General features: G+C 38.4%; 1 protein-coding gene across 2 annotated transcripts in view; it reads right to left on the reverse strand.

Moving 5' to 3' along the window:
• The window catches only part of ctif (CBP80/20-dependent translation initiation factor), a 52870-nt gene that overhangs the window by 6989 nt on the left and 20243 nt on the right, over positions 1 to 25638 (reverse strand). The window contains exons 8-12 of one of the 2 annotated variants that reach the window (XM_014988587.2): positions 17000 to 17076; positions 11426 to 11506; positions 6474 to 7074; positions 5727 to 6026; positions 2898 to 3053 (exon numbers count right to left, since the gene is read on the reverse strand). In XM_014988587.2, coding sequence (XP_014844073.2) covers positions 2898 to 3053; positions 5727 to 6026; positions 6474 to 7074; positions 11426 to 11506; positions 17000 to 17076 — 1215 coding nt within the window. The remainder of the gene's footprint in view (positions 1 to 2897; positions 3054 to 5726; positions 6027 to 6473; positions 7075 to 11425; positions 11507 to 16999; positions 17077 to 25638) is intronic. The other variant, XM_014988588.2, reaches the window with a different exon arrangement.

Consider the following 25638-nt stretch of genomic DNA (forward strand, 5'->3'; position numbering starts at 1 on the left):
CATTTAATTTCATTACTGTATTACTGTTGAGTTAATACTGTCTCACTACCTGCTAAACAAATAAGCCTACATATAAAACAGAGTCTGTAATGATTTGTCTGTGTGGGCATTTGTAGATTTTTTTTTTTTTTTTAAAGCTCCCAGGGCAACAGAAAAAGCAAGCTGGTGCTTCATGCAGTGAAGCAAATGCAAACCCAAATCCTGCAATGTGATTTAGCAGGGGGGGAAAAAATAAATAAAACAAGCTGGCTGCCAGGACTGTCCAACCGTCCAGGACTTTCAGACAGGGCAGACCTTATGTTATATTGTAGCTCCTCAGACTGATGTTTTATTTTAGACAAGTCTGCGGAAGCAGTAGCAGTAAACAGGCAGATGGTTTCAAGTAAGCTTTAATATTTAAAACTAAATTTAAATTCTTCTACTATGAAGAATTTTAAACTTGCAAAAACTCGCAGCGAATATAAACTAAATTAAATACAACTGGACTTGCTAAGAAACCTGTTGAACTACTCCAATGTAATCAGTGATGTGCAGATCGTAAGAATCGATCATTTATGAAACTTTTTGTGAGACAAACGTCCGTGCAGCTTTTTATTTATTTTTTTTTATGTCAGTTATTCAATTTGATCTTGCTCTGGTAGGAAAGCAGTGGCTGGGTGCTGGAAAGCTCTTATTCCTAGATTTAAAAAAAAAAAGCACTCCCACTCACATGAGTGGTGACTTCAAAGCTTGCAACTCTGCAGCTCACATGGTGATAAAAAAAACAACTTTAATAGCCATGTTCTGGTAGATCTGCTTGTAAAAACTGGCCTTTTTTCACTTTGTTTTGATCATTTCTGCGTAATTTGTTAAGTGCAAACAGACATGGGTGAACAGTGTCTCCGTTTATTTAATGGGAAGATTTCACTGTTTATGCCATTAGGGCAGGCTGACTAAAAAGGAGTGACAGTGACTAAGCGGAAAGGTGTTTAATTTGAAGTTTTAACGGCAGCCGCAGACAACGGTTCTTCACTTTATTTAGTTAGGAAAGGGTATGTGGAAACTCAATCCAGAACTCCCCAACTCTTACCTAATAATATTTTCCAGGTATAAGAAGAGTGTGTGTGCGTGTAAACGCGCACACACACACTTTGCAAAGTATTCATAACTTTGCAAAATTTGCGTTAAAAAAGGAAGTTTGTGTTGAATATTCAAAAGTATCCATATTATATTTTCAGGATGTGATGCAACAACAAAAAAATTTAAGGTATTTTTTGCAATTATGAAAACCCAGAGTAGTGAAAATTTGTGGTGTGAAAGACAATGCACGATTTTAATGTTTGACAAGAAAAAACAAAGGCTGACTCAAATTTTTGCCCATTCTTTTTTCACATAAAAGTTAAAGATGATTCAAATTTGATGGTAAAGCATCCGATCAGAAAGTTTAGTTCTGGACTTTGTGCATCTCTAACAGTGTGTTCAGAGTAATGTACAGTGTTACATATCGTGTGTTGCGCTTAGGCCAAAAAGTTTGCTTTTTTTTTTGTCTCATCTGACCAACGCAGGTTCGTCCATATCTGCCATCTCCAAATGCAGAAAAGACTTTTTAAACTTTCCTATAACTTTATTCTTCTTAACATATGAGGCATCACTTCCCTGGTACTTCCTGTAGTTAGTTGTATGACATAAAAATCACAATATAGAGCAGATTGAAGTTTGTGGTTGCAGCATGATGAAATGTTTGGGCGGTGCTTTTGCAAGGCTCTGTACGTGCAGGAAGATGTGTGTAAGGAAAACTGGCACTGTGGTTTTAACTGAATTCAAAGATGATAGTTCTTGGAAAAAAAAACAAACAAACTTACAAGACAGACACATTAACACCTAAATATAATTGGATGCAGTATACAGGTGTTTTCTTACCCAAGTTGTTGAGATGTAGTGTTTTAACTAAAACTCTGACCTGTCAGGTGACGGGGGCCTGGATAATACCCGTGTTAAACGGACGGCGGAGTCCGGCGACGACAGGCGCTTAAATTCCGTAATAAAAGTATGTTTTTATCTTTTTTTTTTTTCCAAAATCTCTTTCTCTTTCTTACTGTTTATTCAATGTCACATGCTGCTCTCATTTTTTTTCTTTAATTATGTAAAGCACCTTGAAATGCCTTGCTGCTGAAATGTGCTATACAAATAAAATTTGATTGATTGATATCATGTTGTAAACTGTATGCGTGTGGGATTCTAACTAGTCATGCCACGCCTACGGGTAAGCTGGAGAGTCTTAACAAGCTGAGATAATGCCCTGGGCATACCCACAGACAGGGTGTGGACGGATGGATCGCTGTGTGTCATTGTTGTTCGTTAATGGCACACCGGGTGTGTGTGGAGCGCCAGACTGCTAGAGGTGTGAACGCGGGCACTAAAACTCACTTATACATGTCTCGGCTTTATTCCCTTATACTTGAATGACGCAATCAAAACCTATTTTCACCCGCGGATTCTTTGATCTCGTCTCTCTCGTCCTTTGTCTTTCTACCTGAGAGAGTCTGAGCAAACTTCCTCTCCACCAACTGTCAATTGGACCACAGTCTCCTGCGTTTCCTCCTTCCCACCCACTCGCTTCCCCTTTCAATTTCCAATCTGCCGTTGAGCACTTCTGCATCGTAGTGAGTCTGCTGCGGGTTACCCTGCATGGTTTCTATGGCGACCAATGAAAAAGCGGTGACCAGCTAATGGGGACGTAACCCGGGGTCACGCACTTTTTTACTGGAACCGAGTGTGTCTTCACCGTTTGTACCTCGAGCCAGACCTCAATGTGGTGTCTGCAGTCTAGACCGCGTCTGGTTGAAAAACAGGAAACCAGATTGCGAAGACGAGGCGCAGCGAGCGGCTCGTCGTTTCCAGCGCGTCTGCATACGGACCTCTCGTAAACACGTGTAGATGGGGCAGACCAGCACCCTGAACGGCTGGCCGGAGCTGCTCCTCATGGTGCAGAACACCTCGCACAGGAAGGTGATGAACCCCAACCACCGCTCCACGTCGGTCTGCTGCAGCTCCTCACGGCGGGAGAAGTCTCTCTGAAGACGGACAGAAAAATACGAAGCATGCTTTTTACCTTCAAACACAGCACAGAAACAGCATGGCAAACTTCTGTACTGGCATTACACAATGATTCATTTAGCAGGTGGATATATATACAGTAGAGCATTTAGGAAACTGGCACACACATTAACCTCGTGTCACCAGGTGCTTCAAACCCCCCACCAAAAAAAAAAAGAAAAGAGAAGCATTTGACAACTCCATTAAAAATACCTTTTTTTCTGCTTGAAGTATTCGTTCAGTTTGAAAGTGAGAACAGTGAAGTGTGTCGGCTCTGTGAAAGTGTTGGAGTTAATACGGGTTAATGCTTAATGTGCTCACATAAAGCTGTTGCTGTGCAGGTTAAACTGAACCTTTATTAACAGGCAGTGCAAAGGCTCACCCCCCCCACCCCCCACTTGCTCACAATATTATCTGTCAGAAGCTCGAGAAACACGGGCAGCTTACAGAGCTGGCTGCATTTATTGGCACGCCTGGAAAAGATGAGTAAGAGCTTTAAAATAAAGTCATCTTTTATTGCAGCAGAATAATGAGGAGGAAACCTGGAAAACTGGCTCCTTTAATTTGAGCCCATTTATTCTGTGGGGGGGGGAAAAACTACAAAGCTATAAAAAGAAAATTCTGTTTCAATTTAGAGCCTACTGAAAAAAAAAAAGAAAAAAAAGAAAAAAGAAAAGGAGTTCATTATGCTAACAAGGTTTCCAGTTGCTTTGGTGAAGAAAAAGGCCCTCAGCACCACAGATCCACAGATCCTCCACCTTACTTCACTGTGAACACGGAATGGTTGTCACGCATATTCAACCTTTGTTTTACATTAACCCCAGATGGGGAGTTTGATGAGACCGAGCTTATTATTGTTCTCAGCTGATTAAAGGACTCAGTTTAGTGGCGTTTATTGGAAAAAAGGCTTTTTCCAGGCGTCCCTTCAAGACAACTGGTGGATACACGACGCCTCTCTTTGTTGCAGTAGCCTGACAGAGAGATTTTTTTTTTTTTACCCAACTCAAAATAAACTTGTCGCAGTTTGAATTTTGTTTTAAATAATTGCATTGATTTGAACTTTTGGGACATTTAAACAGGTTGGCACATGAAAGTACCTTATTAAAATGCCATGTTTTCTTGTCTTTCCCAATTTGAAAAGTAAAAACTCACTCATTTTTCTGTAGTTTAAATGAAAACAAAAGGTTCAGATTTATTTGTTCTACTATTTCAATGCTGAATTTATGTTCTCAAACTAAATGTTGACTTTTTCTTACTTCCTCAGTGTGAAATCATGCTACTGTGACTTTCACCGCTAGCACAAGAAAATGGCGCATAAAGAGTCCATAACATGAGTGAAAAACACGCCGAGCTTTCCTCAGCTGTGTTTAATAAGAAAGGTCTTTAACAGGTGGAACAGTGGCAGCGTTAAGGCCAACAAAACCTCTCTCTGAATAAACAGAGCAGTCACACTAATTGGCCCCATATTGAGATCCAGGGGTCTAATGGCAACAGCATTAATGAAAGCCTTCATGAGCCCACTTATGACATTTAAAATGTTTTATAGCAAAAAAAAAGTCAAAATGTCAAAGACGAGCAGGGGGTCTATGCTGGCTGGGAAACTGAGATTAAAGAGCGAGATAAAAGAGGAGAAAAGACCACACAAATGTGATGGAGGAAGAGGAAATTAGTTGGAAAGGAGGCTTAAGGATCAAGGTAGAAATAAACATACTTAATTTGGGTGTAAATATCAAAACTTTTAAATGGAAAAATCTCAAGGTGGATATATACACATAGCATGGCAAGCTTTCAGATGACAACACATGTCTCCTGATTGCTTCTGATTGTGAGATTGGGCATGCAAACAGCGAGGCGACGGGGTGAAAGGAGGTGAGAAGACGTGGGAACATGGGAATAGAGAGCTCATGAGGGACAAGAAGGAGGAAATGAAAGGAGGGAGCGGCGGCAAAGTATGCAACGCCTCAGAGGATGTTTTCATTCAGGGTGCAGGACTGGAACTGTGCAGTAAAGAGAAGGAATGGAAGGTGAAGAGGAAACAGACTTCCGCTCCCCCTGGGAGTTTAGATTAGCTACTTTGTGCATCGACATGTACAGGTCTGAAACACAATGAGCTGGCCATCAGACGGAGGGGATTCCTAAACCTAAGGTGAATAAAGCCACTGAGATCATGGTGGACGTTTTTTTAAACACACTATACCAAATAAAAAAAAAAGAAGCAAATTTTCACTTTATAATTAAGTGCAACAATGTAAAATTCAAAACGGAATCGGCACAATAATTGAAGCAATAGGATACAATATAGATAAGATGTATTATGAAGCATGATAATGTGGCACAGATTCAATTATCAAAGAGCTTGATTTTTTTTTTTTTTTTAAAGAAGCACTGTTTTCTAAATTGAAACCATAACTAAACAAAATCCCCCGAGACTCCGAGAACAGAGGCTGCACAAACAGGAGAAGAGATTTCATTTCGCAATGAGAAGTAGATTCAGTGCGAGCTAATCAAACCAGCAGCTCAGTGCAGTGGCAATTACAAAATGAAGCCAAAGGCATTACGGAGGAAAGGCAAAGGTATTGCGGAGCAATGAAGCCAAAGCCAAGACAAAACAGAGCTTGAAGGCAGACGACGATTCCAAACGCTGCTCTCACCTGCAGCGCGTTGAGCAGGAGCGATCTGAACTTGGTTCCCTCCACCATGAACAGCGCCATCTTGTCGCAGAGCTTGGCGGCCGTCGCGGCGAAGCTCCGGTCGGACACGGCCTTGGAGTAGATGGCTCCGACCACCTGAGCCAGCGACTCCTCGGACCGCGCCGAGCTCTGCGCCTCCTCCATGAAAGAGGCCAGCTGCTTCTCCACGCCACTGCTGTTGCTCCTCATGCTGTTGAGGAGGTCCACCAGTCGGTCCATGTTCTGGGGTCCCAACCGAGACTCCTCCACGTTAAGCTCGTCCTGCAGATAAGGCAGTGTAAAGGTTTAAATTCGTTAAAGGATGCTGGTTATTTCTTTTTTATGTCACAATTCCAGACATCTATAACACAAATGTCCAAAGTAGTGACTCCTTTTTGAATTGGAGTTGGCCAATTCAGTTTAGAATACAGAGTAAATAATTAAAAACAACAACAACAACAAAAAACAGCCTGTTAAATGTTTGTTAGTTTCCTCTCCTCCTTATGGGAGAACACAGACACATTTGCTGAGTGACTGCAGAAAAAAAACCTGGACAATTAAATGAAGCCAGACAAGGAGAGACAAGTGTGTCTGCATCTCTGTGCGGTAATGAACCATGCTTGTCTTTTTGAAGTTAATTGGGAAACCAAATGTTAGCGTGTGCACACATACAGATCAGGCCTGGCTGCCCTAATGGAGACTGACAAACACTAAGCAGATTGTCAGTACCTTGTCTTTTAGTCTCCTCCTCAGCCTCTCCTTAGACGACTGCAGAAGACTGACTCTTGGCTGCTCTGCTTGGCCGTCGCTCACTTTTCTACTTGGCAGCATGCTGAGGGATTCCTTATTAACCGTCGGGTCTGGGAGGGCCGTTGCACTCGGAGTGGGGGCCGAGTTGGGCGATTCGTTGGGACTCCTGTGGTTGCAGTCTTGCGGTGGTCGGATGTGCTCATCGCTCACTCTTACAATCTCAGTCTGTTTGTCTTTGGTTGTTTTTGGGGATGCTTCTTTATCGCCTGCTGCGTTTGTCTGTTCATGGCCCTGACCCCTCTGATTGTGGTGCCAGCGGCGATTGTGGCTGTAGCCGTGATGCGACGGTCCTCCTTGGCGAGGCCCAGCGTGTCCTCCTTGGTGCTGGCGAGGGGGTCGACCTGCATTGTGGTTTCTGTTATCTCCCTGATCTGTTAAATTAAACTCTTGCTGGTTTGGGGGCTGCTGTTGAGTTTGATCCCAGTGTTGCAGTGGAGACTGTTGCTGTATCTGCTGAGACTGGTTCTTCCCCACCCCTCCTCCTCCTCCTCCTCCTCCACTCTGGGGTCGCTGCTGCCTCCTGAAAATAAACCAGGTTCAAGTTAGCACCTTCGTGATGTTACAGGGGTCAGTTTGCTCGGGTCTGCCCTTTACACGGTCCGACAAATTACCAAGACATTTACAAACATTCACCTATTGGTAACACTCAACAGAAGTAGTATCTACTGAACTAAAAGCTATAAAAACCAAAAGCCCACTTTCTGCTTACATGAGGATAAACAGCCTGAGTGTGTTTTCCTGTCCTGCACTGATACGTTGTTTTTGCTGTACTGGCTCTGGTCTACAAACCACTGACATATGGTCCAGGGGATTAGTCACCTCCACACTGAGGACACAGCCTATTATCTACCTCAGCTTGTGAACCTGCACAAATCTAACCACCAGCAGCAGCATTCACAACATTTCCAATTGCATAAAACTGAAACAATTGTTGACAAATAAAATATTGCAGATTTAGTATGCAAGGAAATAACTCCAGTTTTAAATCAAAGTTGTTAGGACACTTAAGACGCAACGATCCCCAAGCTAAAGAAAGTTAAAGTCCATCATTTTTTAAAGACATAAAGAAACAATTAGAGAAACGATAAGCAACAAGCTTCAAAATGAATTGATCCTTGACTGCTTAATCGCAAACTGTAAACCCGACAAAAACACCCAGCGTGGCCAAATGAAGAAAGACGAGCAAATGAAAAAAGAGAAAGTTCTTTTTTTTTTTTAGATGTCACACTTGCATTGGTAGTTGCAGCTTGTTAACATTTCACTGGATTAAAAAGTAGAAAAGGTGATAACATTTTCAAAATGTATATAAATATGCCTGGTCTTTTGTTTCACTGATTAGCTGCCATGATTCACATGAGCAATGCAATTATTTTTTATAAGAAGAAACAAAAATGTGACTTTTTTTTTCCAAAGTAAATTTTATCCTGTTTATGTTATAATGTGAAAAACTTTATAGAAATTACTTATTGTAAAAAAAAAAAAAACTCTGACCAATATGTCATGGTAAATAATCATAAAATTAGCATCACACATTTTGTTAATATATATAAATAGTCAATAAAATAAAATACACGAACAATGATTTTAACTATTAGTACAGGCATGCTGTTAAACTACAGTGATTTTTTTAACATGATTTAGAATTACACAAGCGGCTGTAGATCTCTCAACATTCTGGTGTAAACCTGTTTTTTTTTTAAATACCAAACAAACTTTTTTCCTATTAATAAAAAGGTGCAAAAGACTAGAAGAGAAAAGTATGCAGAGAAAAGTTGAGCCTGTAACCCTGAGCTGTGTAAGCCTTGTGGGAGGCTGGACCAAGCAAACACAGACCCAATGTTCCTAAATTTTTGAACAGGTCCTCAGTGGGCACACCGCCGCACCGGCTCTTCGCTCTTTACAAAAATCTCTCTTTTACTAAGTCTGAGCTGCCTAAAATTTAGTGATGGCATAAAAAAATGAAAGCACGACCGACCCTGACATTTTGGAGGCCGTAGAACAAAAATTGAAGTAAATTGTGAAAAAGACCCTTTGGCGCTTGCAAACTCAAAATTTTAGATTCGGTGCTCTTTTGTAAGAGTGCTCTTTTCAAATCTGATAAGAAGACGGAAAACCAACCTTGGAGATAGTCTCAAAAGAAGTTAACATTCGTGATGTTCTTCCGCACGAGCCAGGTTTTGTACAAATGTAGTAAGTCGAAGAGGACAGGTACATGGTGGCAATGGAGGGCTTTGGTAATCCACGTCAATTTGCAAATGCTGAAGATGAACTGGGCTTTAGAGGCATTAAAATGTTGTTTTAAAAAAAAGTAATAAACAAGGCAGATGGCGAGACTTGAAGCCTAACTATTTGTGTATCATCTGCATATATTACACAGTGTTTGAACACAATAACAAACAGTGTTATTAGTGCTCCACCTACTCAAACCTCCCATCTGTTGCTGTAGATAATCTGCAGGATCCTACTGGAAGTTTCCTCATGTTATAAAAATGTGTTTCTTTCCACCGTCACCAAAAGTTTGTCCAGTATGAGGGACTGCTGCCAAGTCAACGACTTGATATAACTGACCAGGCTTCTTTCGATAGAAAACTTTTTTTTTTTTTTTTTTTTTATCAACATGCACAGTAAACTGAATTTTACTGTATGGTATTGTAATTTGGAAGAAACTGAAACATGTCAAATTGCATCTGTTTATGATTGGATTGACTCATTTCTGTATATAATTTGAATCCGTCTTATATGTAAAGGGTCTTGAAACTACATTTTTTGACCAACTTGGTGTTACATCAATAAAGTGAAATAAATCAATCCGAATGCTACCGTTTTATCTGAAAAAGATTGAGGTTCTAGTTATAATGTGGCATAAGGAAACTAATGTACCCAGTTACCTAATCCTATTCATTATCACCTCCAAATATGCAACATGATGAACTAAAATATTAAAAAACCCAGACTAAGATCTAAAGATCTGAACGAGGCTATCAGGGGTAACAATATTTTAATGCTCATATTTAATATGCATTTTATTAATAAATAAATATCGTAGGTTATGAACGTCAGTTCTGCATTAGCCATTCACTGACCTGGTTAGAGTTTCCACAGTGAATGAGGGTATTTCACCAACTCGGTGAAAGGTTTAAACTGCAAAGAAACATCTGAGAGTCTCAGTCAAGTATAATCACATTGGGGTGGCACACCTTCTGGTTCTTACTTACTGCTTCAGATATTTTGTTAGTGTAATGTGAAAATATGCTTGCTAATATGTAAATCTTATCTACAAAAAAAAATGTAAGTGGTTATTCTTATTTTGTTGACCAACAACAATTTCATCTTTCATTTTCCACACATTTTCACATTTGCAAATAAAGTTGAAGTGGTGTAATTTGTCACTAGAAGAGAGGTTTTGCATGATTTGAAAGACCAATACAGTCAGACTGGGTGCTATAAATCTCTAAAGGAGGACATGGCAGGGAAAAAAAACCCAAAAACAAAACCTGTCACTTATTCACAAGTCTCAGTTCTTAAAGGCACATTTTAAGTCCAGTCCGAATTCTTATTTTTGAGACTTGACTGCAACTGGAGTTGGAGTTTCAACTCAAGTTGCCATTATTGGTTTGATGCAACAAACAGACTTGTTATTCACTTCAAATTTGAATACTTAGAGTGCTTTTGTTGTTTTCACAAAAAGATTGAAAATAGTCCCCAATGGTAAATGCAGATCTCCTGGAAAGAAATTGTGAAATCATTTGATCATCTTATCCCATCACTGGTAAAACTTCTTCATTTTGCCAAGGAGACATCCAGAACCGCTGAATATGACAAGTGTGATGGATTCACAGGCTCGTGCTAGTTGCTGTTAATTTAGGCTCAGATGTAATAAACCACTATCCTCATCTACTGATAATCTGAGAGGGGTTAGAGAAGGAGTATAATAAAATGTTAATCATGTTTAATGACTGTGACCTCGACAGTGGTTTGAGTGCTCATCATCCATCAGTCATTACTGTCAGAGATTCCTGCGTTTAGGACAAATGATGGAACCACCGATGAAATGTCATTCAACAATAAGTTACTCTTTCATGATTAAACATCTAATAAAATGGAACATGACTTATTAATTTTGGTTTGATCATTTAAATGGTATTACTCAAGTCCATTGCAGTGTTGGATGTTGCCAGACTGAGGCATATTTAATTACATATTCTTCAAATTGATTAAGAAACAAGTCAAATGTAATTTTCAGAGATCTGCCAGAAATGCATCAGGACCCTCATTAATAGAAATTTGCAAAACTATTCACACTTCCTAAACTCTTGAGATTTTGCCCCATTACTTCAATGTACTTTATTAGAATGTTAAATAGCTGATCAATGCAAAGTAGAGCATAATTAGGAAGTAGGGGAAAAAAATGAAGCTAGTTTTCATGGTTTTGGAAACTTTCAGACTTGTAAGTCAATTGTTTATACAGCCACTTCTCTCTGTAATTTCAGTTGTAAATGCAGTCGCTCATTCTTCTTGCCAAGATCGCACAAGCCCAGGCAAAAATCCATGAATATCACAGTTAAAGTCTTTTCACAAATTCTCAGCTTTGCACATTTAAAGTCTGAAACGTATGCCCGGATCATCTGACAACGTCAACTTTAATGTCTTCAAATTGATTTTCAGTTGGATGTTGTTTCGTAGCCAAACCCTGTTTTAAAATTTCCCACCACTTTATCTCTGGCGAGTCCCTTGTTCTTCATGATGCCGTTTGTTTTCTAAGATTCTGAACCTTTGAGGCCTTCACAAAACAGCCGCACAAGTCCCAGAGGTGTGGATTACTTTCAAAAGTTACTTTACCTTTTTGAGATCCTACTTAAGTTGCCACTAACCTGGCTGACACTCGTCGTTTCTCCCCTGGGCCAGTGGGCAGAAGTATGGTTAACTGCTCTCGGGTGAAGTGATCAAATTGTCTACAAGCAGGAGAGAAGGGTGTGCCAAAATGCAGATGATTGGAAGGATGGAAAGATGGAAGAGTGGAGTAAAGTCAAAGGAAATTTTGTAGGAAATAGGAGGTTTTTCATCGAAGGAAAATAGGAGAAAACAACAGGGTGAAAAAGCGAAGCAAATAAGGGAAACAAACAAACAAAAAAACTACAGGTTGGTAAGGTCACACAAAACAAGGAGTCTAAAAGAATTCTACATAAAAGATGAAATTAACTTACAGACATGGTCAGGGGAGGGGGAGCATGATAAAAATGATCAATTATGACTTTTACTGTGTACAAGAGGAGAATTCATAGAACCACTGGTTGACCCAGACAAGAGAATCGATTGACCTGGGGGAAGAGATGTCTGCAGGCCAGACAGTCAATAAGTTGGCCGAGGCTCTGCACAGGCCACAAAACACTGACTTAATGCACTGTGGGAAGAAGGATTTCAGCTGCCTGACTGAGCATTTGCATTATTAAATTTTAATATTAAAATTTTGAAGGGAAAATAAATTTGGGTGGATTCATGCAAGAAGAATTTCAACTCATCACACATAATAAAAGAATAAAAATTAAAGAATCCCTGTCAGAAATAAGACACATAAATGCTGTTTTTTTGTTGTTGTTTTTTTACAGGAAGAGCTTAGAAAACAAAGAAGGAACTGAAATCTTTTTAATGAACTGAAATGAGAAATATGCCAGTACATTCAGTTTACACTGTAGAATGATACGGTGTTGAGAGGAACATGTCTCTAAACAAAGCAAACGAGTCAATCCCCTTTAAAACACAAAGGAAAAGAACTTTGTGTTTTAAGACAACCACAAACGCAACTCGACAAATGAGATCAGTCGAGCAGGAGTTGTTTTCTGCCCAATAGTAATCTTGATGAAGTTGATATAGGATCATAATTACTTAAAGCATTTGAACTTTTACACAAGACAACCACAAATTTCAGGGCATTTTATTAGTATTTTATGTGTTGGGCCAACACCAGGCTGTAGAGATCCACAGCTCAGGTGGGAGATTTTTTTGATAGGAGAAATACGAGTTGTGCAGAGGATGCAAAAAAAAAAAAAAAAAAAAAAAGATAAAACCTGACACTGGAGCAGTGAACCTCCTTCCGGCCAGACACACAACAGGAAAGCATATCCAGGTGTTAGAATCACACAAAGTACAGACCTAAATCTAGTTGAAAATCGAGGACAATACTTGCAAGCTGATGATCACAGACTCTCCATACAAATGATAAAGGTGAAAATTTGAAACCATAAATGTGTGAAGCTGGAGGAAAAATACCCCCAAAAAAAGCCTTGCCGCCGTAAATGCAGCAAAAGCGGAAACCACAAAATATTGATTCAGCAGTCCAGATGCAATGCTAGTTGAAACATATCGAGCTTAGTGCTTGTAACAAAATGTGAAAAAGTTCAGCTGGTGCCAAAACCATTTCAAAGCATTTTAAGGTTTAAGCTTACAATAAATGTTAATTTAAAAAAAAAACAAAAAAAAAAAACAAACAGAAGGCAAATGCCGATTTCAACAAACACAAAAATAGTTGGGAATTGTATACAAATATTCTGCATATTGTCTTAAAATTTATTTTTTTATTTGAGTGCGTAACTTTTGGCAGTCACACATCATCTGGAAAAAGCAGCCGGCGACGCAGTGTTTGCAGGGACTGACTGGTGCCGGCAGTTGTGTAAGCTGCTAAAGCTGGACTCAATCAGTTTTGAGGACACTACAAAAATGTTGTAGACAAAGTGCTCTTCTTGAAACAATGTCCAAAAATCATCTTAGAAACGCTACCGACAATTACAAAAGAATGAAAGGAGTGTGAGGAAGCTGCTCATTTTCCAAAGGTTTGCTTCTCTTCTGTTCTGAAGCAAAGAAAAAAAAAAAAAAAAAAAAAAAAAACAGTAACCAGCACATTCCTGTAAATCACAACTAATTTCAGCCCTGCCTGACGTGCCTACTAAAGTAGAAACACATGCACTGCCTCCTCTTTCTTTTCCATCCTGCCACAGCCAGCCCACACTTTTTCCTTTACACAGTCTCCCGGTCTGCTCCCTTTGCTGGTCATTTGTTCGATACACCCCTCATGTTTCAAACATGTAGTCGACGAATCAATACTTTGCTTCCATATTCCATCATGTCTTTCCACCGAGTTTAGCTGAGACCATTTCTCCTCCTTTTCCCTTGTTGTGTTGATGTATAGCAAGCAACAGAACCCAAAATCCAACCCAAGCGCAACATTTTTTTTTTTGTGGCTTTTCTTTACTGCCTTCAAGCTACTGCTGTTAAACTTTAAATTATGTCTGCAGCTTCTTGAATAGAAAAAAAGTAAAGCTAGTTGGGTTATTTAGCGGATACATGTTGAGATGAATACTTTGACTAGGAATTTCAATTTTATGATGCATTTCGTAGCAAAATGCACAGTTTATTTCCCTGCAGCTAATGAAATTTTTTTTAAATCAAAATCATACATTACTCTCGCCCAAATTCCCTTTGATTATATCCTCCAATCCTGTTTTTGATTGTAAAGGGCTTTAAAAAATATTGACTTTGTTTTAGGGATAATGATTCACTGCAAGGCCAAATATTTTATAACTCCCCCCCCCCAGTCCTGTTTGTGCACACCTCTGCCTCACCCTTTCTTTCATAGCCTCAGCCCCTATAATTATCCATTTGTTTTTTGTTTCCCCAACAATCAATTTGCAAAGTCTTATGGGGCCTCTTCTCAGTATAACGAGAAAACTAATAGTTGTTTCTTTAGTCTGGCTACTGTAGTACGTTGTGTTGGCACATCTCAATAAAGAAACATGAGTTTAAGGTTTAGAGAAAGAAAGTGAAAAGACTATCTGGTGATCTACGGTCTTTATGCCCACATGGCCATAACCCTCAAAATATGGTACGAGAACCATCTGTGGTACTTCCTCTACTGTTTGTCAGAGAAAGAATTTGGTAAGTACTATCAAACAATAAGTTGAGCTGTTGAAGCAAATTGATATGTAAATTTGAAGAGAAACTACCTAAACCTACCAATACACTTATCCTCTAATCAGGTAAAGCAGTCATCTGCGTAAGAGATTATGAAATATAAGTTGGGATGGGGCCAACTTGCATCTATATGCATTAAAAAGAAAAAAAAAAAAAGAAAAAAAGACATGAAGCAGCAACTTGGTTCTTGACTTGCTTCTTCGTTTCACAGTTGAGGCCCAACTGTTATTGTCTTGCTTTCGTGCAAAACCTTCCTGAGGTATCTGGTGTTGCCTGCCCCAATACCGCCTGGGTCTGTCTTCATCTGATGATGGACTGCCCTCTTTATGCTGATGGCTCCGCCGCTGTCTGAGCCAAACCCTAGTCTAGACCTCGCTACCCACCAAACGTGCCTCTGTGCCTTCATGCCAAAGTGCATTATTGACGTGGCCTGCTCTGATTGGCAGATGGGCTCCATTTATTTTATAAAACCATAATATCTAGTATGTTGACGAAGTAATGATAAATTTTAGGGTAAGTGATATCCTGATGTCTTCTTGCTGTTCTGTGAATATACATCACAATGTTCATAACATTGTGATATTGAAGTTGTTTCTAATAGGGGTGGAACTTTAGTCATAGCCATGTCTGTTTTCTTCTCACACCTGCCTGTTTATGGTGTTTACACATTAGACAGAACATTTATAGAACCATTACCATGATATTAAGACAGAAAGGTGCAAAATAATCTAAATGCTTTTATTTGAAAAAATAAGCAACACTTACTAAATGAATGTACTATTACAGTTCTAATTATGCTTAAAACATTTTTTAATTTGTTTTTTTTATTGTGATGCATAAACACATGGTGAGTGGGAGGACACATTTATGTTAAGATAATATACTCAGTCATAAGTAGTGATAGAAAATTAAATTCAGTTTCAGCTTAGACATTAGGTAGATTTAGACAATATTTAGAGATGTACACACTGGTGCGAGACTAAAGCAACAACTGGAACAACCAACAGCTGAACTAAGGAGAAGCTTTTAAGTAAATAAGCCTGTTGTGTCGAATATTAGCACTTCTTGACGCTCTGCTTTGCTTTAGTAAAACTAGAGTCTGATAAGATGATGGGACAGGAGCTGCTAAATTACCCATCAGCTTGATGTGCCAGCCTGCATTCTGCGGTTCTTCAGACATAACGCTCTAGTCTCTTATAAAATCAACTATTCTTTTTTTTTAAATTATTTTTATACACATTAGCCTAAGAATAGGGATAAACTTTTGGAAAACAGATAAGAACAGGGCAGCACCAAACTGCTCTTTACTGGAGGAAGCTATTCTGTTCAATGGACTTTAATGGGTAAGAATGCTATGACAGATATACTTGTTTTGAATCTGTAACTTTTGTAAATGTTATATAAATTAGGTGGGGAAACACTGCTTTCCACATCACAGTCCCAAATAATAATCAGATTTTGTAGAATTATGCAAAGAAACACTCCGAACACCGTAGTGTACAGGAATCCTTTTTTTTAAACGTAATTCTTTATTTCTATGTATCTGTTATTTTTAATGCATTTATTTAATCCATCAACCATGTACCATTTTTTGTCATAGTTTTGTATAATATTGATAAAAAGAAGAAAAAAAACACAGCAAGTGACTGGTCACTAGCAAGCATAAAGGAAGTAAATAATCCCCTCAAAACTGCCATTACCCCTTGTAGTGTTAAACTAGAATTCTCTTTAAAATGTTTTGGTAGCAAGAGCTAAACTTAAAAACACCAATACAGCAAACAAGGACGCACAATATTACGTAAAACCTGAATGAAGTGTGCCAAGTACAAAGACGTGTGCACAAAGCAGCGAGCAGAAGAAAACAGGATGGTCTCCTGTTACAGCTTCCACTACACAAAACAAATAGAGTGAAACCTAAGCAAGCGGCTATTGGTCTGCGTTGATATTTTTTGTTCTTTCCTTTCCACCAGGCCAGCGCTGTGCTCATTGTACAGCAAACACAACAGCTTACAGGAGACACGCAATTATTCTCTGGACTTAAAAACAGGAATGAAAGTGTTTTTGTCCATTTGGTTTAGATATAATTTCCTCTTTCAAAGCCACAAATACAACCAAAATATTTTCTCTTTAGCCCGTATCTTAGCAACTAAAGAACAGTTTTCCAGTGACATCAGGGCAGGGAGTGAAAAGGGATTTTTTTTACCCTCCCCCCTTTCACTAGTTTCAGTGAAGTCAGACTTGACCTGGGAAAATTAGATTTTACAGAAAATACAACCAATATAAAAAAATCCACTTTGAATCAGGTAAAAGGCTGCAAAGCAGGACTATTAAATCAGACAGAGAAACCGAGCTGGACTGCGCTTTCATTTCCAGACATTATTGTGTCTGTGGAGACATGCTTAAGCTGTGATTCCAGCATTTCTCTATCTGAGAAAGGTTTTGGTGCATGTGCAGGCGTATGCATTTTGGGTAAACATTACCGTCGGTCGTTCCTCCTGCGTCGGAAGAGCTTTTTGGTGTGTGCTATCTCAGCCTCATTAGGAAGGGGTGGGAAGACCTGTGAGAAACAAATCACGGTGTAAGAGAAAGTTGCTGTAAAAACAAGCAATTTTCATGACTGGAAATACATTTAAAATGTTAATTGGAACATTCTTGCTTGCTTTTCCTCTGTTTTCAGTTGAATGTTGTGGCAATAATGCACGTAAATTATTACATTTTTAAAATCCAAACCAGAAGATGGCTGTAAAAGAGAGATTTGTGGACAGATTTTCATGTCTCCAACTTATTACACCTGGTGGGGGGTTTTTTTTACATAAGAATTATGAGTTATGAGTTATTATGAGTCTGAATTCTTTCCTGACAACAGGTGAGCTGAACATTGACAGAATTTCCATTTCTTATCACCAGACAGATGTGGATCTGAGCTCTAATGTTTGTTGAGAGAACATTATCTGAACAAGTAAGATGCAACGTCAAATACAATCACACAAGCAAAAACTGGACGCAAGAAGGCACCATTATAATTCACATTGCTCTTTTTCTGTTTCACAGAATGATATTCAAAGACCACAGGAAAGTCTCACTCCTGCGCATTTTTTCAATATTTAAAAAAAAGGGGGGGGGGAAATGGAAAAATGTTGTAAAATATACTCCGAGCAGCTTGATGCTTTGGCACTAGGTGAGAGGAGTTCTCGGGTCTAAGTCACATCAAAATGAGTCATTTTTCATTTGACTAAATTATTTTTTTTTTTTTCCCCCGGCAAGAGGCAGAGCAATTCGTACCACTGATGGAATACAATGTGATGGATATTTCCTCTCGCTTTTACAGTTCACCTCTTCTGAAAAGGAAATATGAAATCCATCATCCATAAAACATTGGCTCTGTCAGTCAAGCAGACCAGTTTTCCTTTGCTCATCACCACCATGTGCTGTTACCATGGTTATGAGTGGCCTAGGACTAGCCCTGTTGAGTAAACATGCAGTGTGCGATGACGAACGGTGTTGTGAAAAGGATGAGTGCATAAATGAACCCGACTATGAACAGCTGTGCACACAATGTAATGTTCAAGACATGCTACATGAGAGGTGGGCACTGGGAGAAAGGTGTCGTCTGGCCCCAGTAACAGATTAAAACTAGACAGATGGTGAATGAGCAAAACAAAACAAAAAAAAAAACAAAAAAAAAAAATTCTGCAAAGTCCCAAATGTAAGAGGCTGGCCTTGATTTATTTTAACACGCTGGAAACCTTGGCGAATAATTTTTCAAAGCCGTTTAGAAAGGATTACAATTTATACTTCTGATTTCAATTGTAGTTATAGCTTATAGCATAGACAGTCCTACAAGGTGTATTAGCTTGTAGGAGTATTTATGCAGTTGCAGGTTGGAGATATAGTTGTTTAATTTTAAATGATAGACATGTTTTCCCTCTCAAAACTACGTTTTCTTTTTCCAAAGTCCAATTTGCAGAGTTTACAGACCATTTTAAAACGTCAACATAAAAGTTCACAGTGAATTGATAGCAAAGATATTTCAAGCGATTAGACTTTCCAGGCTGATGGATTCAATTCAATTCAACCTGAGAAGTTATATGGTGGTGATTCATAAGTCTAAGCTGAATACATTTTACAAAAATATATATATATTTCTCAAGAGAAACATCCTAAAGTCAGTGTAATCAAACTGTAAATAAAAATTTTAATATGATCCTTGTTATAAAACAATTAAGAAAACTTCGGTTTATTATTGCAAGTGGTAAAACGTTTCCCGTCTAAGGTAACCCAGCCGGTTTCATAGAGCCATCGACTTTGCTGCAATCTCTCCTACAGGCATGAAGCAACAGAGGACAGTCTATTGCATAGATTTCAAGATGGACAGGAGAGAGGAATGAATATCAGATGAATGGACTGAGAAACAAATATTGCATGGGACAGAAAATAAAAATATTTTCTGAGATCACCTCCGGTGTTGAAATACTTAACTCAAACGCCTTACTTTCCCAGAATGCATGAAGACTTTCTATAGATAAAGTTTATCTGCTTATAATGCTTTCCAAAAACTGAATTTGCATTTTCACAAAAAACAGTTCTGAACAGCGATATAACTTATCACTTAGAGCAAACAGAAAACTTGCAATTACTTTTAGATTTTATAAAACACACATTTTAAACAACATGGCAATACAAAATACTAATAATTTATGAATCTGTAAATCTTATATTTTGTATTTTCAGAAAGAAATATTTCTGTTTTTTTAATCATAGAGTGGAAGTTGGCATCATCTTGAGATACTTACAATGAAGTCCATAACCAAAAAGAGTTTTTCCAACTTCACAACCCAGGCCAATGTGTGTCTTTGTGTCATATAGTTTACTTGGGGTGCGCCGCATGGAGAGGAAGTTGAAATATTGAGCAACATTGCAGGGGAGATGATTTCAGACAAAAGGTAGAAGGTAACTATAGATACTGTCATCTTACATCATCTGATTTGGCCAAACGTGAACCAATGTGACAAACCCAATGAGATGCAAAGTATTTAGCTTCTAAAAGGATAAGCAAGTGAGATAATCTGAAAATCATAGAGACAAAAAAAAAAAAAAAAGAAAAAAAAAAAGGATTTTTTTCGTCAGGGTTCTGGAAATGACTCATGTCGCACTGTTGAGCCAATCAGTAGTGTGGTAGAGGTATAAGTGGCCAGGAAGGAAAGTTAGGAAATGAAAAAAGCTCCTGGAGATGGAAATCTGAAAAATAGAAATAGAAAATAATGATTAGTGAACTTTCACTGCAGTAGCAGTGGAAAGTGGAGTGAATGCTTTCCTGTCGCTTCTTATGCGTAACAATTCTGGTATGATGCTCAGTCAGTTAGTCCATTGTTTCTCCAGGCTTATTTATGCTGCCAGGGACGTCGGCCAAAAGCAATAAATTTAAAACTAACCCGGGGGTGGCACTGCAGGACAGACCGTTGAGAACTGAGGGGAGAGAGAGCAAGAATGACTGCGAGGGAGGCTGTAAATACAAGATAGCGAACACGTAGCGAAGCACACAAAGGGAGATGTGGCGCATATGCCGATACAAGGCCGGAAAAACTTCTCCCATTTATCTCAATCGAGTGATCTTTTTTATTATTATTATTATTATTAGTATTTAATTGTAGTAAATATAAATCGGACACAGAAAGTGTTTAAACTATTAGAGATGGATTTTAATGAGTTGCATTCAAAGGCTGTATCTTCTTTAGTCTTTAGTCTGCCTCTTTGAAACCTAAAGCAAACCAGATCACACATGCACACACAAAGCATCAAACGAGCAGAGGATGTATGATCGATGTCTTTGTTCATCACTCTGAGGGATGCCAACTGAGCTCTACGTATTTGAAAGCTGCTGCTTCAGCAGAGATTGCTTTTCTATAGGGCACCACTGGTATTTTCTTCCTTTTTCGCTCTCTGACACTCTGATCCCACGATGGCCCGTCCCCTGTCGCCACCTACTTCTTTCTTTGAAGTACCTGTATATTCCTCTGTGGCCAAGGCCTCAGATTGCATACTAAATAAGGCATAGATGTCAGGATCTCACACGCTTCTCTTTCATCACTGATCACCTGCTGAATGTGACTGTAAATCTCATCTGTTGAAGAAGTTGCACAAGTTTTGAAAAAAGAAAGAAAAGGAAAAGTGTGTGGACTACAGAGAACTTAAAGCAATTGAAGAAAACTCTTGAAATATTTTTAGATTTGGGCAAAACCATAAAATCATTCAGCAGGGATCACAGTGCTGACCATGACAAATTACAACTTTTTTTTCACACTTTTGAGAATTTTAATTGATCGGATACTTTTTTTTTTTTTTTTTTTTTTTTTTAAACAGTAAACTATGCATCAATGTTTTTCATGTTTGGATTTTACAACTCCAAAACACTGCATTTTTAACCCTTTGGGGACTATCAACATCCAGAATTAAATGTGCATATCCATTTTGTATATCTACCGAGTAAGTTGTACGTTTTTTTCAAGAAGTGTTTTGGACCATTTATAGCGACGTTTACAGTGAAAGTGTATTGGATGCTGCAAAGTATTTTTTGGCCAGGTAGTGTCATCTGCTTTGCAAACTACCGTAATCTGTTACTACGGTACTGTCTTTTTACACAGCTATCTTAAACTGTATTGAAATATTTTTTCTAGATTAACGAGAAAACAGAGTAAGAATGATATTTGCCAATTGCTGCAGCAGTTTTTTGTTTGTTTGTTTTTTAAGACGGCAGCAACTGCATGTGTCGGCTCAGATAAGCCTTACATACATGTGGAGTAGCTATATTTTACTCTGTGTGAGGGTATTCTAGCAGTGTAGTTTTATTAGGAAGACTGAAATTGGCTACAGCTGACATACTGGTGATAATAATAATAATAATAATAATAATAATAATAATAATAATAATAATAATAATAATAATAAATAAATCGATTACATGCTAATACAATTTCTTAATGACGTTACCAAAGTATCCTAATGCCATCCTAAAACACTTTATTTTTGCAACTGACTTAACCAAATCCATACAAAATTATATATTTTAGTTTCCGAAATGTAATCTAACTTTTAATTAGAAACAGCGTTGTCTTTACAGACTTAGAGATCACAGTTTGGGTTTCTGTACCCTTATCTTTTCCTTATAAAATCTCAGAAAGCATCGATATTTGTGTGAACTCTTCCATTTTTTCCAGTCACGTTTTTCCAGTTACGGAATAGCACCTCGTAAAAATACAGTGGACAATGTTTTCCACACGGATGTTGAATGTTTTCAAGCTGCGGCTAACAGCGAATGTTTATTAATGTAATTTATTCCAATTGCAGATGCACTTTGCAGATGCCCCACAGTCCAAAGACATTTCTAGACATCTTCAAAGGTGCTGAAAATCTTTTATGCAAAGAATCTAAAAAGGGATCCACATCCTCAATCATCCAGAAGACGACTGTTTTGTTGCCGATTACATGTCAGTTGGCCTCACGCATAAAAAAAAACGTATACAGTGTGTGCCACTGTATGTAAAATAATTTATACTGAATTTTTATACAACCCTTACCATGCTAGTAATAATTTGGTAAAGGTAACAAAAGCCAACAAGCCACAATTAAGTCCTCCATCTGTTACAAGGACCTAAGAGAGAGCATGGTACTGAACTCACAGCAATCCATCTATTCTTGTTTCTGTTTTTTAAGTAAAAAGCAAATCACCAATCAGGAGTTACTGAATATTTCCACGTAACTGGTCACACATGCCTTGCTAGGTATCCGGCTTACATGCAGGTACTCAGGTCTGCAGAATTTCCTCATGCTGAGATCCTGGAGACAAACATGAACGCTGGTGATTAACTCAATGTGTGAGCGGTTAATAAAGTGGAGGAGCCAATAAGTAGCAGGAGCAGGAACAATGGTGGGAAGTTACAAAAGGGAGGGGGCTACCGGTCACCATGACCCCCTGGACATTGTTCTGCTGCCTACCAACATATGAAGGATGGAGGGGAGGAGTGAAGGACGCCATGAAGGAGAACAGGGAAGAGGGCAGATCTCAGTGCTGATGATGACGGTCAGAAGGGAGTAGGGAGAAACAAAGCCAGGTGAGGTGTTTGATGGTAAAAAATTAAAAAAAAAACGAAATTAAGGAGGAAGATTTAGATGAGTTGGAATACATTGGGAGAGTAAAATGCATCTATTGGGACGGTAATTAAGGCATAAGCCAAACTGGCAGCTGACCGACAGACCCACAGCAAGTCTCCCTGCCCCCAGCATCCCTTCAGAATTGAAGTCCTGCCCTGCAGCACGTACACTTCCAGACTGAGGGGCCGACCAGTCTGCAACATCTCAGCTCCAGACTCCGGCTTTGTTCCCCAGTCGCACTGCTTTGTTCACACACCAGAGACCGGATGTGTCCTCAGTGACCAGCCACTTTCCCCTCCTCTCCTCCGACTCCCTCCACTCGTTGGCTAATTCTGTGGCGCACTCCACATTTAATGACGAGTTGGACTGCCTTACTGGCCTCAAGTTCAAATAGATGAAGCAGTTCTAAATTTGGCTTTTTTTTTTTTAAGAGGACCGTTTAGATGCTATTGTGCATGAATGTTCTCGTAACAAAGTGAGTCATCGTTCAAGAAGTCAAAGAGTTCAGAACATCAAAAGACAGGTTGTTATTGGATACAACTAAAATAAAACTCAAATCTTTTAAATTGGTCCAAATTAAAAAAAAAATTCTTTCTTGTGTCCTTTCCTTTGGAGTAACGAAATAACCATGTAAATGTATTTTGAAGTTTTTATGAGCAAATTTGTGGAGTTAAGTAAGCTTTACTAACTTTACTCATTTCAATTGTTATATAATTTTATTTTTATGACTATATTGCACTCTCTGTGAAGACTGTATCTCACTTTAGGTGTCTGATGGAAATGATCCAGAAATACATCTTACCACCAAATCTAATCAGAAATGGGTTCTGTTAGCGAGAACCCTAAGATCTGGACACACTTGGCACTGACATGCGCGTCGAGCAATCCTTTCATTTCCAAACAGCACCAAATACAGTTTCTACTTCCCTCAAGATGCCTTAAGAACAAAGGTCATCAGACCCCCTTCTGAGTTTGGTGAGTTCTTAAAGTCTGAATAACACATCTCTCAATATTTAAAAAAATAAAAATCTAGAACTTTTATTAAAAAAAGAACGTAAGACTGCAGTCATTTCTGTTGATGATAACTACATTAAAATTCAAAAGGAAACATACCGAGAATGGCTAAAGCAGTCCTAGGCTACAGATTATCTGAAAATAGCTAGAGTTTGTATCGGCTAATATCTGACAACACATGAAAAACGAGTCAGGATAAAATGAAACAGATAAACATAATGAACACTAATAAAGGGTGGGGAAGAATAACCGTTGTGGTGATTTCTGGAAAAGTAAAAAGAAAAAAAGAAACAAAAAAGAAGAAAAAAAAAACTAAATCAACTTTGCTAAACCAACTTTAAAAATCCAATTTTTTCTTCAGCAAAGACTCTGTGCCTGTGCATAGACGGTGCACACACAGCAGACAATCTGTTTTGCTTATTATCCAAGTTCATGTTGACAGGGCTAGAATACAACTCATCCTGTCACACACTGAAGGACCACTTACTGACCTGAAGTGACTTCCCTCAATCAGCACCGTTGCCTGAATGACTTTCGATTTAACAAAAAAAAAAAAAAAAAAAAAATCAGTAACCAGTGCTGAAGCTGAACTTAAGAGCTGTCTGTTCCTGACAAAATATCAGCATATCTTTTAGGCAAAGTCATAACACATCAGCGCTCTTAAAACATAATGTCATAATTCCGTGTTCCATGAACAGCAAAAAAAGTTGTATTTTGAATAAATAGAGCAATAAACTGCATGCTTGCTGGTTTCACGTCTAATTTTTTTTTTTAAGCCATCATTTTTATACGTGACATGAATGCGCAGATCAACTACTTGCACCCTGACCTCTGGATGCTTCTGTCATTACGAACTGAGATTGGACGTGAAGGCAGGGTTATTGTGCGTGCAGGCTGACATTCCAGAGAGGCCAAACGAGGTCTGGCAGAATCGGAGAGCAAAGGGAGGAAGCGCTTTTTCACAGAGCTGCATGCACACCCACCCACCCACCCACCCACACACACACACACACACACACAAATGGGATGTTTGCTACTTCCCTGGGCTATTTGTGTGTCCATTCTGTCTTCTGGAAAAAGGAAGTAAATGTTAGCATGAAGTGTGGAATGCAGACACGGATTTTGGATGATGAAGTCCCACCATTCAGGGACTGGAAGTGATGACTGGAAACGTGTTACTGCATCTGGTTGTCTTGCGTTGTGACTGAGCAAATGCTGGTGGATATTTCAGGCATATTTTCTTGCTGCCTGTGCCTAAGTTTGTATAACGTCACAAACTGTGCAGAAGATCTGAATGTGCTTTTATTAGGACACGGAGGAATGTCAACAGAGGGCCCAGACTAAATCCGTGATTTGATGCTTATATAAGCTCTCAGAGGTTTATACCTTAGAAACAAACAAACAGCTTTTGTCTTTAAAGAGAACATTTCAAAATAATAAATATAATAAAGCAATAGTAAAATACTCTTGATTTAATATTAATCAATACAATTTATTATTGACATTGAATTACATAATTGAATGTAATTTGAAATGTAACACAGTGTATTTTATTTAAGATTTAAGGCTTAAATTAAACCCCTTATGATCCATGATTCACGACACTTTCAGAGCTCTGTTATCTTTAAAAAGAACAGATTAACACAAGGCTAAACAATTTCAGGTGATAACTGTGTGGTAAAACAAAGCCACAAGAGTACTAAGCAGGTACACATTTTTTCCCAATATATATTATTTTCTTTATATATATATATATATATATATATATATATATATATATATATATATATATACACACATTTTTTTCTCCTTTTGTGTGAGTTCAGGTAACAATGATGGAGAAACCTACATGATATTTTCTATTTTCAAACAATACAAAAAGTGAGAATTTTTAAAAAATAATTTCTAATATTTTATTTATATATATATATATATATATATATATATATATATATAT

This window comes from Poecilia mexicana, unplaced genomic scaffold, assembly GCF_051168715.1.
Source record: "Poecilia mexicana isolate PSO_F unplaced genomic scaffold, ASM5116871v1 scaffold_12, whole genome shotgun sequence".
Taxonomy (NCBI): domain Eukaryota; kingdom Metazoa; phylum Chordata; class Actinopteri; order Cyprinodontiformes; family Poeciliidae; genus Poecilia; species Poecilia mexicana.